This window comes from Lepidochelys kempii, chromosome 1 (assembly GCF_965140265.1).
Source record: "Lepidochelys kempii isolate rLepKem1 chromosome 1, rLepKem1.hap2, whole genome shotgun sequence".
Taxonomy (NCBI): Eukaryota; Metazoa; Chordata; order Testudines; family Cheloniidae; genus Lepidochelys; species Lepidochelys kempii.
The window spans coordinates 79,561,864-79,575,602 of NC_133256.1; the positions used below are offsets into that span (position 1 = coordinate 79,561,864).

General features: G+C 42.4%; 1 protein-coding gene across 2 annotated transcripts; it reads right to left on the reverse strand.

Annotated features, from left to right (window-relative positions):
- Nucleotides 1-455: 455 nt before the first annotated feature.
- KCTD12 (potassium channel tetramerization domain containing 12) lies at nt 456-5,232 on the reverse strand. 2 transcript variants are annotated; one of them, XM_073347025.1, is made up of 2 exons: nt 3,879-5,232; nt 456-3,193 (listed from the first exon to the last, which is right to left on the reverse strand). In XM_073347025.1, the coding sequence occupies exons 1-2, from the start codon at nt 4,829-4,831 to the stop codon at nt 3,172-3,174; spliced, it is 975 nt and encodes a 324-aa protein (XP_073203126.1). In that variant the 5' UTR covers nt 4,832-5,232; the 3' UTR covers nt 456-3,171. The 2 variants fall into 2 exon arrangements, with proteins under 2 accessions (XP_073203126.1, XP_073203117.1); XM_073347016.1 differs by having other exon boundaries at nt 456-5,232.
- Between the last annotated feature and the right edge of the window lie 8,507 nt (nt 5,233-13,739).

The following is a 13,739-nucleotide window of genomic DNA, read 5'->3' on the forward strand; positions in this document are numbered from 1 at the left end:
TTTTTTAATGAATCCAAACAAAATTTGTCATGAGATGCTCTCATTACCTTTTCCTCTTTAGAGGTCAGTGTTATATGAAGTACTAATACTAATATCTCAGCTGGCCAGCTATATTATCCAAATTAAGCTACTGAAAAATGATGGTTTCTTCTAGACTGATGGATGGCGCCTATCACCAAAGTTGGCACCACAATAGTTTCTTGTATATCTTAAAGAGAACATGTGTGACGTTATCAGCATTACTAATCTTTATCCACATCATCATGAATGTCCTTAGAGAAACAGCACTATACACATACTATCCCTTGCTCCATGTTTCAGCTTTACAGACTAGTTAGGAAGCTTTGTTGAAGAGGTGAACCTAATGCTGTTAAATATAAAGTAAGGGTAATGACATAATGTAAATTGCCGCTAACGGAAGTAAAAGGACAGTATAAATAACATGACTAAGTTAGTATCAAAAGAACAAGAATTTAATTTGGTCTGTAACTAGAAGGATGTCTGTTTCCAACACTATACAATGTGAAAAAAAAATGAATATATGACTAATTATCTACATGTATAAAAATATAAACATCCTATCAAACATTTGTTGTAAAGATACCATCTGACACACGAGACTGATAAAAGTATGGTACCTGTGCCTTCATTTCTAATTAAAAAAGAGTGCCTTTTTAAAAAAAAAAAAAAGTTCTCATTAAAAGTATCAGACTTGTATTTATTCACAGAACAGGCAAAGAGTGAGCAACAGTAATTAGAGAAATGTATACAATGCTCCATTAGCATGCCTCCACTTTAACCTGGAGAGGGACTACCTCTAAAGGCAACCACATCCACGCACTCCTTAGGCTCTCTGAGAGAGACAGTAAGAGTCAGTAACTTGTCCAGTGGAAGACTGCCCACTAGGAATTTGACTGCAATTACCAACTCAGTTTTTACATAGACTACAAATAAGTATGATAGCTATCAAACAGCTAATTACTTTAGGTCATCATCAATCTGAGTCCAAATTAGAACCAGAGACCTATAAGTGAAAGGCTCCATAGCTCACTACCAGTCACTGGTTAGTCTTTAATATCACAAACACAAAGATTAGAAAAAATGATTCATTTGAGTTGATTTTATTTACACCCATTCTTTTTTAAAATAATCATATGAGCTTTTGGGTCATCTGCTAGCTATTAAACAGACACTGATCAAAATACAGGTATCTTCATTTTAAGGGGGCATCTAGCCAACAGGAAGTTTAGTTATAATTCACATTCAAGCAAATAAGTGTAGACAAACTTAGTTCTACAATTATGTTGATATTCATACTTAGTTTTTCTCCATAGAAACAGGAATAAGAAATGGATCAAAACATTACCATATTATATACAGAGTAATATGCAAGTGTTCAGGCTAGATATACTTTATGAAATTTTGTAGCACTAAAATGAATAAAAAACTAAATGATTCGTGTAAAATGTTTATATAGTGTATATACACTAAATCTCAAATTCAATTTAATGGTCCTCCATTCATAACTCCTATGATGAATTTATTAAGCCATAGTATAAGGTTCTTAAAAAAAAAACTAGCTGGAGCTAATTTAAACACTTACTGAAAACCCATTTTATACAAAGTTTTAAAAAACATACTTCAGATAAAGTTACTTAACAGAAACTAGAAAAAGACAGTCATTGACTTAAGAATGACATTTTAAATACTTAGTAGCTGTGATCAATATCCTTTCACTTGTGGTATAGATAAAATATGCACAAATAAATCATCTTAGAATAAGGCATAGGACAACCAGCTTTCACTCTGTTTTCTGGTGCACTGGCCTCCCACTACTATCTTATTATTGCTCATCTAATTTGAAATGTATATTTCACTTTTAAAAATATTTCATTTTACAATTATCTACAACTGGACAATACCTGGTGCTCTCATGTATATTTTCAGCTTAATCACATGGATAAACTCTACCTTAATGTATAAAAAAACTAAAACTGCAAATTATTTTCAGTATTACTTTCATGCATGCCTTTAGTTAAGAGACTAGGTGGTGAAAAGAGAGAAAGCACTGAAACTCAAATTGATTAACATTGCTTAAATAAAAAGTTTTCATATTATCTGAAGCTATAGCTTTGTAAAAAGGAAATAAGGTTTAAAATTGAAATCCCAATGTGAAACTCTTTGGTTAGATTGTAAGTGCTAGTACTATCTCTAAATACAAGAGTCAGAACAACCAATTAAACTGCAGTTTTATCTTTGTAACTTCAAACTTTAATATGCACCATTAAAGTCCTTGAATGTTTAGGATGGTTAAAAAGGTGTAATTTTTTTTGTTGAAGCTTGAATAGATAACTCATGTTTTAAAATTCAAGAAGTATAAAGTGCTTTTATTCTCAGATCCTTAGCTGCTTATTAGAAAGGGAGGCTAAACCTTCATTCATTACAAAAGCTTGTGCTTATATAGTATGTTGTTCTTCCACGGAAAGCTATGGCTGCTTCCTCTGGAAGAGAAGCAGTTCTAAACTTGTTAGCTTATATAGACCAAGTTCAGCACTACTGTAAGGAGGGGTAACTCCCATTGAAGGAAGATATTGTTGCTCCTGTTTTTGCTGGGTCTGCGTTTAGTTCTGTACCTTATTTTGAGAAAGTACTTATTATGCCTAGGAAATGTTACTTAGAACTTAGCAGTGTGATTTCTCTGATAATACTGCTACAAAAAACTAAAAATCAGTATTTATTTTGTTAAGAAAGCCATTTGAGGAAGCATTTCAGTCAGCTTCAACAATTATATAGTGCTAAAGTGACAACACTGAAAGTAGCAATCAGGATTCACTTGTTTTTACTTGGATTTGTAAACTTGTATCACTTCAACATCTAAAAATCTCACTTTCATAGGAAACAGTCACTCTGTCTCCTCTCTGACCAGCCCGGTTTATGTCACACCAATCCACTTTAAAGGAGTTTAAGGAACGTGCAATGGATTTTTATGAAGTTCAACCGTATATGGTAACTTTGTGACACTAAGGATTTTACACCACCTATGAAAGTTATGATTCACAAGCACTGTAAGGTTTCAAGAAAAATTGTTGCTTTATATAATCCAGAGTACTTGGTTTGATAGTTGTCCTTGGCCATCAGCCTTCTTCACCAGTCAGCCATACTTGATCCAGTTCAAGAGTTTCTAAGTTCAGGGCTTTGGGGAAGGATAGAGGAGATGGAGTAAGAAGGGATAAGGAAGTAACTGGTCCTGGAGGATTAGTCATTCCCACCCCCAACAATCACACACTCTTCTTGGAGGAAAATCATGAGCAAGAGGGGTAACCCATCATCACAGATAGCTGTCCCACTCACCATATCATAGTTGGGTGGGCAGTTGTAAATCTGCCAGGTTGCCAAACAGGGGCAAGAAGGAGAAGTTAAAACGATGGGATGGGAGGAGAAGTTAAAACATGAGGATGGGATCTACCTCTGCCCCCGCATTCTCAGTGGGGTAGAGTGCCCAGTTTATGGAAAGAGAGTCCCTGGGAGTAAGGGAGAGGGAGCTCCCCTCACCGGCTGGGTCTGAGGGGTGGAGAGCGGACAGCCAGAGTTTTGAACATCTCCTGTGCGAAGGGTGAGGAGATGTCCGATTGTATAGACAGTCCCAATATTTGGGGCTTTTCCTTATATGGGCTCGAATGAGCCCCCCACTCCCCTCTGTTCCAATTTTTTCCACACTTGCTATCGGGTGGGGGAGGAGGGGCGGGCACGCAGCTGGGGGCATGGCGGGGGTGCAGGGGAGAGGTTGATGGGGGGGGGCGGGGAGGGCGCCGTGTGTGAGGGGCTGGGGACGCCCAGCCCCGCCGCGTCTGCCGGCTCAGTCCCTGCAGAACACGTACTCGGTGTAGCTGGTCCAGATCTTGTCGTCGGCGGGGCCGCCCTGCTCGGGGGCGAAGGCGCAGGTGCCGGTGGAGGAGCAGGCGGCCATGCGGAAGCCGGCCTCGGAGAGGCGGTCGAAGGCCTGCTCCAGGAAGTTGAACTTGAGGTAGTAGCGGGCGGTGTAGCGCTCGGGGGGCCGGTCGGGGTCGCGGCTCTCGTTCAGCGTCTCGCCGAACACCTCCTTGGCCAGCGCCGTCTTGCCGCACACGGTGATGCGCGCCACCCGCCGGAACTTGGCGTCGGCCTGCGCCTCCCGCCCGATGGTGTAGGAGCCGCGGTAGCCGATGGTGATGTAGCCCGAGCGCCGCCCCGCCCCGCCGTCCAGGGACTGCGACGGGGTGAGCAGCGGGCCGCCCGAGGGGCTGCGGCTGGAGGGGGGCGACGGGGCCGAGGCGGCGCCCCCTCCCTCGGGCGACTCCGCCTCCAGGGAGCCGAGCGGGGGCGGGGGCTCGTCGGGGCAGAGGGAGCCGTCGCGGTGGAGGGCGGCGGGGCGCGTCCCCCCGCCGGCCGCCCCCCGGCCCTGCGCCAGGCGGCGCGCCAGCTCCGGCAGCTGGAAGTACTCGGCCTCCCGCTGCAGGCGGCTGCGCTCGGGGAAGTGGTCGGGCAGCACCAGCTGCAGGTCCCGCAGGTAGTCCAGGATGTAGCGGAAGAGGAAGCCGTCGCGGTCGAGGAAGAAGCGGCCTTTGCTGTCCCGGGGCAGCTCGCCGGGCTGCTGCTGCGAGAACATGCGCCAGAGCAGCGAGTCCCGCACCGACACCACCGTGCCGCGCCGCGTCACATACACCTGCCCGCCCACGTTCAGCTCCACGATCTCCGGGAAGGCGGTCGAGCCCGCGGGCCCCGAGCCCGGCCCCGCCGCCGGGGACACGCCGCCCCCGTTCGGCAGCCCCCGGGCGCTGTCCGCCAGGGCCATCCCGGAGCGAGCCCGCGGCCGCCTCCTGCCCTTACGCCGGCGGGTGGCGGGGGTGCAGCCGCCTCTCCTCCCCCCGGCCCTGGGAAGAGCCGCCGCCGCCGCCGCTCGGCCCCTTTCGCTGTCCTCTGCTCCGCGCTGGCAGAGCCTCTCGCTGCGGGCGCGGGCAGCGTCTCCTCCGGCCCCTTCCCTCTCTGCGGGCGCGGGCTGAGCTGCCGCAGCGCCTCACGCCAAGCGCTGAAGGAGCCGCCGCCGCCGCCTCGCTTATGTCCCGCTTCCGTCCCCCCTGCCCGCTGGGCGAGCCTCCTGGGTCAGGCTGAGAGGCGAGTGCCCTGCGCGAGCAGCGGGGCTGTGTTTATGTAGAGCTGCTGCACCTCGCAGGAGGCGTGGGAGGGTGGCTGGGAGGCAGAGCTGAGCGCAGAGACTCTCAGACGGAGCGAAAGGGGGTGGATTTACACTGACGTACCCTCCCTTCCCCAATTACAAAGGAGACTCCAGAGCCCTTGTGTCCCTTTCCTAATCCACTGCAAAGCCGGGTTCCTTTTCCAAATGTGGCTCCGGCCTCTGAGATTCACTGCGGGAATGTCCGTACTTCGGATCATTTGCTCATCCATCTAAATAAACATCATCAGAGTAGTTAGCCGCTTACCTTACACAGCGCAGGCAGGAATCAGGATTTAATGGCTGGACAATGCTTTGGATATGTATAGCACAATGTAATGCAAAGTTTCTAAACGTTATGAATAAACTTCAAGCATTTATTTTGGATTGGTACTGCAAATAATGATTGCCACCAGTCAAAGCTGTTTCCATACACCCCTATACCCAATGCCTCTCATCTGCTCTTGATGAAGGACATCCCTCAGAGTCCAATTTAATCTCCTTTTCACACAATTGGTGTTCTCTCATTTTCATTGTTTTAATTGATTTACATCACAAATGCAGAATCGTGAAAATAAAATTAAAAGTGTTAATGATGGTAAAGAAATTAATCCCGCATCGTTCAGGGAGCTTGCTGCACTAGTCTTTTTTAAGCTTTTGTCCAAACTTGTATCTCCCCCTTGGGCCCTGACAAGATGAGAAGTATGTTCCTCACCCATGCACCTTTTTTTTTTTTTTTTAAAGAAAATTTATTTCCAACATGGACATGTTTATCTCTATCTTAATGTATTTTTCTCTAGTCCAGTGCATTTCCCTGGAGTTAAAAGACTTGTCATTTGCATAATAAATGTCTATTGCTCTTTAAAATAGTGGCATCTGTGAAAACACTTACAGGTTTACCATCAGTGCTGAAGTAGGATGTAGTCCACAAGTAGTTCACCATGTTGTTCAACAAATAAATTCGTTGATAAGTTTCTGTATTTTGTCACATTGATCCTTAATGTCACACACACAAGTTCCAAGAAAGCCAATACTGAATTTCAGTACTGCAGCATGTTTGTTCTATTCATGAATGGTGGTCACGTACATACAGATACCAAAGTTGCCAGTCTTACCACACAGGGAACAGAATTTACAATCTTCTTCTCTAATACATAGAACTCTGCCACTTGAATGAATGAAGAATTTCCCTTGGCTGATAGCTGTGATGGGGAGGGAGGTAATCCTCATATGAGTCCTTGATTCAGTCAATAGAGAGTGAGACAATATCAAAATGATAAAACATTTGTGTAGGTCTGATATATTCCATCCTACAGAGGTAGAACCAATAAACCAGTACTTTAATTACAAGATGACACATGTAGGGCTGTGTGAACGTATGTGTTTTATCAGGTGATGTTATAGCTCTGATTTAATGTTGATTCATTTGATTAGGCTTTTGTACAAAACATGCATATATATTTTAAATGCATTGGTTAAAGTTTATGTTTTTGTTTTTCTTTTGATTGTAAATTACCTCCATTGAATTTCATACATATTGGTGTATGGCATGGGCATTGCAAGCAATAGCAGAGATAGTCACTGCTTCCAGCTTCTCAGCTTTTCTCCTCTGAGAGTGAAAGTGCTCTTTCTGACTTCCAGCAGAGAACAACTGAATAGGCATGAAAGTTTGAGGAGAGTTATAGCAGCAGGCAATACACTCTGTAGGTATCTACAGATGTAAACTTGTTTTGAGCAATCATAGGTTTGGAGGTCCAGGGGGAGGGGGGTGGGCATGGAGAAAGAAGAGACTTTAGAAAGGTTTAAGAAAAGAGAGTGTTTAGGGGGAGATTAGCTCAAAAGGGAGGCATTTTACAAAGGAAAAGAAAAACAGTTAAGAAACAGGTGGGTATATATAGAAAGAAGGATTAATGGAAAAACTGGCTGACAAGGAAAATGCCGAAATGACAGAGAATCAGAAAAGGTATTTTGGACTAAGAAAGAAATCAAGACTAGCTTGGCAAAACCATCACTTGAAGTGAACATTCTAGCTAATCTAGTCTGAAGAAAACTGAGACAGGAAATGTTGAGGAAAGAAAAAGTTGAACCAAGAAAACTTTTTTTAAAGGCAGTCTATTACTTTTTATTTGGTAAAAAGTTGGCTGCCAAAGGGTTGTTAAGCCACCAATAACTTTGCATTGTTGTGGGTAACAATGCAAAATGTTAAACTCATTTTATTTTAAAATAAAGAATTTGCTGTTGGTTTTTGGTCTGATAGCACTGTCATGGCAAGAGCAGGAAAAGAACCTTGAATTGAACTGATCTGCTACCCATGTAACTATAAAATGGTTTTGGCATTGTTTTTTATGAGGAAAAAAGATGATTTGTATTATTTATTGTACCTGTTTGCTGGTTAGGAAGGGGTTTTTCTTGAACTGTATTAGAACCATTTGACCCTGAGTATATATGTACACTAGATTTTCAGATTATGGTTAACTGGCAACCATTTTAGGGGATGGTTGATATTGGCTCTCCTTCTCTTAAACTAGTAACTTCCTACAACTGCACCCTGTGTTTTGAGGTGGCTTTCTACAGATTCCCACTCATTCATATTTCAAACTAATCTTCCCCAGTGTAAGCAATGTATTGAGAGCCTTGTGTTTGAACTGTGCATCCAGAAAGTGAGAATACATAATGCTGGCAAGGTCTATTATTTATAACAGAGCTTACAATAAAATATATAGATTTTCAAATATTTGAATCAGCATAAATGGGTGCTCAGTTTACCTTTCAATAAACTGTGGCTTTCTCCATGTTCAAGTGGGCTTTAAAATATGTTAACAAAAGCATATTGCAACCTATTTATTAGGTTAATAGGTCTAGAGCATAACTAATTTAGCAGTTGCACAAATTAATAAGTTGTATTGCTCCCTCACATGCAACCCCTTATAAATGTTCATTGTTTCCAAACCTAGCATCTGCTGGGAAGCAACATTTGACTGGTTCACTGTATCATTATATAGCACTGTTTTGAGTACATGGCACTGCACACTAAGGGACGGGAGTTGTGCCAAACAAATTTATCCAGATCCCTGCCACAGAAGGCTAACTATCTCTGGGTAACTCTGGGTAAATTACAGTAAAATGTACTATAAACCAGGACATATGCAGAGTGTGGTGTGGTATCTATAAAGTGAAGAAAGAGTCTTCTAAGGGGAAGCCTCTGCTAGTTCAGACTGTATCACAAAATATTGGCCCATGACACAAGTAGTGTTTGAAGCCTGTCTCGGTGAAATAGCGATCGTTTTATGTGATAAATGTGCCTCACATCATGATATCTAGAACTATAAACACAATTGTAAAGCAATGTCTGTTCAAAAATATTGTACTCTCTGTGTATTTTCCAAGTGGGATTGCTTTCAGTTGTTTTAATATATCCTGAAAAGAAAGGGACAGTAGCTATTTCAAGATTCTCTTCACTAGATCAAGCTGGTGAATCTTGGGTAGGAATGGAGTATCATCATTTTTCATCTCTTCTCTCCCACTTTGGTACATTTCCATGAAATGGAATTGGATTCCTCTTCAAATAAGCTATTTTAAAATGGATAACAAATACATCACATTGATATGGCAGATAAATATTCAGTCACTTGGTTGTACAACACTATTGTAATCTCAGTATTTTACACTCATTTAATTTTACGTAGGAGACACAATTAGAGTATTAGTAGCTATAACACTCAAAATGCTACATTTGGAACAAAATGTCTTATGAGGAAATATACATCATCATTTAAAAGAGCTAAATATGGAGTAATAGACAGCTTGGGTTCTGTAAAGATGAACAAATCTGTGAACTTCTTTAGTTGTATAGTGACCTGTCATTTCCAAATGAGTAACAGTGACTTGAAAGAAGACAGGCAAGTATTTTTGTTTGTTATTGTTAGCATCATATCAGGACTGTCTGTGCATGAATTCATGCTATTTTAATCTGTGTTCTAATAATTTTACTGATTACATTATAGGAAAGCTGTAACACTATGTCAAGTTTCAGAGTAACAGCCGTGTTAGTCTGTATTCGCAAAAAGAAAAGGAGGACTTGTGGCACCTTAGAGACTAACCAATTTATTAGAGCATAAGCTTTCGTGAGCTACAGCTCACTTCATCAGATGCATATCGTGGAAACTGCAGCAGACTTTATATATACACAGAGAATATGAAACATATGTCAAGTGATATTGATTAGCTGGGTTTTTTTAATCCTTGTATCAGAGTTTAGAAGGATGTTTCAGTCATGTTCCCCACCAACAGTAATCATTAATAAAAATCAGAAGTCTAATTATATTCAGATAGCACAGAGGAAACTGGGAATCAAGATTAGTTTTTCACTCAAAACATGATCTCTAAGGTGCCACAAGTACTCCTTTTCTTTTCACTCAAAACAGTCTTCTTCATAAAGCAGTTTCACCTATGATAGAGAAAGGGTAACACCTAGTGGTATGAGATTTAAGTTGCAGCCAAAATAGAAGTTGGCTCAAAGGCTCGAAACTGTTGACAACAGAACATCTACAGTAAAGAGAAAATTAAAACCTTTTTATCATAAGAATAGCTGTAAATTAGCTAGTGTAACTACATCCAGAGTTTTCCCCATTAGAATTGACAAAAAAAGAAACTTGACCCTCTGCTCCTATACCAATATGGATATTAGAGTCTAATGTTTCACAAATAAAGACGGGTTGCTTATGATTTTACTGATTTACATTACTTTAATTAGCGGATGGCACCTTTCAATATGCTTCAATTGCTTCTGAAGCAAAATATTTAACTTTTACTAACTACAGAAAATGCCACTAGATGAATAGGACTGTTTATTGAACTGAAGGCTTATCAAGTGTCACTATTTAAGCTTGACAATGCATGGTTAAAGAATGAAGTGGTGGGGGTGACAGTAAGGATTCCCTTATCTCCTGCAGTTCATTCAGTTCATTCATTTAACTGAAAACATGCACAGTTTAATTGCTAAAGCTTGGGGATTGTTAAAGTTTTGTATTTTGATGATTCTGACCGTATCTGTGCTCTTGAAATATTTGAAGTTCTGTAGGTTTGACTTTTACTGTCAAAAACACCCATTATCTTCAGTTGAATAGCACATTAACATCATTGGTAGTATTCACAGATGGCCATTAAGTAGACTGTTCATAAAATCTCTCACATGGGACCCAAGTGTTGGGTAGGTGGTGGCAAAAAAATTGAAGTATAAGTTATCTGAACCAGAAAAAAACAAAATAGATCACTTCCTACAAAACCCCTCCTAAACTGCTTTATATGGCTCCACAGCTAACATGAGAGTGTTTATTTCACAGGAGTAGTAGTGGAAGTTATCTGCAAATTTATTCTTTGCGCATCAATAAAGACTATTCTGAGAGCATTGGTCTTTATCTGATGGCATGTTGTTAAAAGGCCAGACATTATGAAAAAATATTTTACATAAGTCATGCATTGAACAGACCCCAAGTATTTTATCACAATTGACAATCACCTAGAACTTAATAGTGGTCTGGAGCTCTACCCTCCGTAGGTAGAGCTCCCACTGCCAGTGTGGGAGAGGAGATGTTACCTCTGGAACATCAGCTTCTCTCAGAACCCGATGAAGGGGGGGAGAGGGAAATCAGTCATCTGCAGGGTAGCACAGAGCACATCCAGCCCTTCTCTCAATCACTGTCCCATACAGACGCACCACATTTTGTGTGTGAATCTCTAGTCAGCAGTTAACACAGTTCAGAGTTGTATTAACTCCCTCTGAGTACTCTCAGTGACCACCAGACAGAATGGGCACTCAGTTTCCAGGCCCCAGTGAGATTTGCAAACTAGGCATTCCCTCATCTATCTTGCTTTTTGGGCCCAATCTAGCAGATGAGTGGTGAGGAGGCCCCCTTATAACCGTTAGCCCAGTGGTTACACCACACTCACCCTGGATGTGGGGGAGACGTCTACAGTTCAGTTGGGAGCAAGCCTGCCTCCATCCCTGAGCAGACAGACTTGTGCTAGAAGGGCTTGAGTTAGCGTACTAAAATAACAGTCCACGTGTTCCAGCTCTGAAGTTCAGGCTCTCAAGTGGGCTTGAGAGCCAGAGTCAGAACATCCACCTTGGTGTTTGTAGCACACATCTGTCTGCTGAGAGGCTCACTTCCAGCAGCAGTGTAGATACACTCTAACAATTCCGGTTTAATTCATTCCTCCACCTGAGGCAAGGAAGGGATTTGAACAGGGGTCTCCCACTGCTTATGCAAGTGCGCTAACCACCGGACTACAGAGTTACTCGTACTCTTGCTAGCGCAATGCATATTTATTTATGCACAGGTGAACAGTTTCAACAGAACAGACTGAGAAACCCAAACCGGGATATCCCACCAGTGAGGGCATTCACATCCCTTTTCCACTGCAGGCTGAGGGGGGGAACTAAACCCAAGTCTTCTATATTTACAGTGCTGTAAACACTGGGCTACAGTTGTTGCTGCTGCTATGGCATTTCTTACAAAAGAACATCTTAGGCCATGTCTGCACTACCCACCAGATCGGTGGGTAGTGATCGATCTATCGGGGATCGATTTATCACGTCTAGTGTAGACGCGATAAATCGATCCCCGATCGCTCTGCTGTGGACTCCGGAACTCCACCAGGGCAAGAGGCAGAAGCGGAGTCAACGGGGGAGCGGCGGCCGTCGATCCCGTGCCATGAGGACGCGAAGTAAGTGATTCTAAGTCAATGTAAGATACGTCGACTTCAGCTACGCTATTCTCGTAGCTGAAGTTGCGTATCTTAGATCGATCCCCCCTCTCCCCAGTGTAGACCAGACTTTAGATTCATAACTCCAGGAGAGGGTAAGATTACAAATCCCAAACAGAGTTAGGCCCCAATACATCTCATTTCCATTGGCTAGCTAGCACCTGCAGTTGATGACAAAATTAAGATCACTTGGACTATAATTATCTGATATGTGGGTTCACTCAGGCACATAAACTGTCTTAGCTGCACCTGTAAATAGTTGCAGGTGCAAAAAGGGAGGCCAGTTTGAGGCTGGTCTGAAAATCAAGCTATGTCTACACTACATCTTATGATAACTTATGTCGCTCAGGGTTGTGAATAAACCAGCCCTCTGAGTGACATAAGTTACACCAACATAAGTGCTCGTGTGCACAGTGCTACGTCAGTGGGAGAGCTTCTCCCAACAACATAGCTTCTGTTGTTCACAGAGCTGCTATTCACAGAGGAGGTCAGCATAGAGCGTCTTCACCAGATGCACGGCAGCAGCACAGCTGCCTCAGTACAGCTGCAGCGCTGTATGTGTAGACATGGCCTCGGACTCTTCATGCCTATATGTACGTGCACATACGCATGCCTGTGATATGTGCCACAAAATGATGTTTCACTGTATGTCACTGCTACAGCTTATTGTTAGCTTGAGGGTGTTCTGTTAAGGGAAAGGCTCTGTTTTATTTTAACTTTAAGATTTTTATGTAAATGCTGGACTAACAGCCCTGGAGAATAGAATCTTTTATTTAATGTCATTTTAAAGAAATTATGCTACAAGCACAAATAAAGCAAAAAGAGAAATCCATTTTTCTTAAGCCTTGAAACAGACTAGGGACATTATTAAGTCACACAGAGACAGGATGAGATTGCAGGATGGCTTCTGGTAAAAAGGAAGATTATCTAAAGGGCAGAGGCTGAAAATGAAGCCTGCAAGGCAAGTGACAAAAAGCTCAAGGGATAAGAAAAGAGCTTCTTGTCAGAGCCAGAAAAAGAAAAGTAAAAACAAAGCAGCTGAGAACAAATCTTGTTGGGGTGGAGGGAGGAGAAGGGAAGAAAAGAAACAAAACATATAAACTAGAAACATCAGCATAACTGTAGCGTGTAGGCTACACACTCTTTAAATAGTTAGCAAGCCCTCTAGTGGCTCTCATCATCTTCTATGTTTCAAAAGCTACCACAATCCTGCCAGAACAACAGTATATGTATGTAGAGGGGTCTTACATACTATATATAGTTAGCAAAGATAGTTATTTCAATTTCATTGTGCTCTTATGGCTGCTTCATATTACTTTTGTTGTATAAGAGCAATACACACAAACACATGACCTCTCTCCTTCACTCTTCATAGAATCATAGACTATCAGGGTTGGAAGGGACCTCAGCAGGTCATCTAGTTCAACCCCCTGCTCAAAGCAGGACCAATCCCCAATTTTTGCCCCATATCCCTAAATAGCCCCCTCAAGGATTGAGCTCACAACCCTGGGTTTAGCAGGCCAAAGCTCAAACCACTGAGCTATCCCTCCCCCCGTTCCTCTTTAAGGATCAACTTCTGCCCTTATATATGCATATGAAACTTCCCTTGACTTCAGTAGGAAGTGAATATGTATGTGGGGGTAGAATTTGGCTCACGGTCTTTGGATAGAAGTAACTGGTAGTGTTTGTTAGAACTTACTGTTCACTTTTATCAGACACTGTTAGACACAATACCACATCGCTTTTATAGTGCTAATAGCTTTCC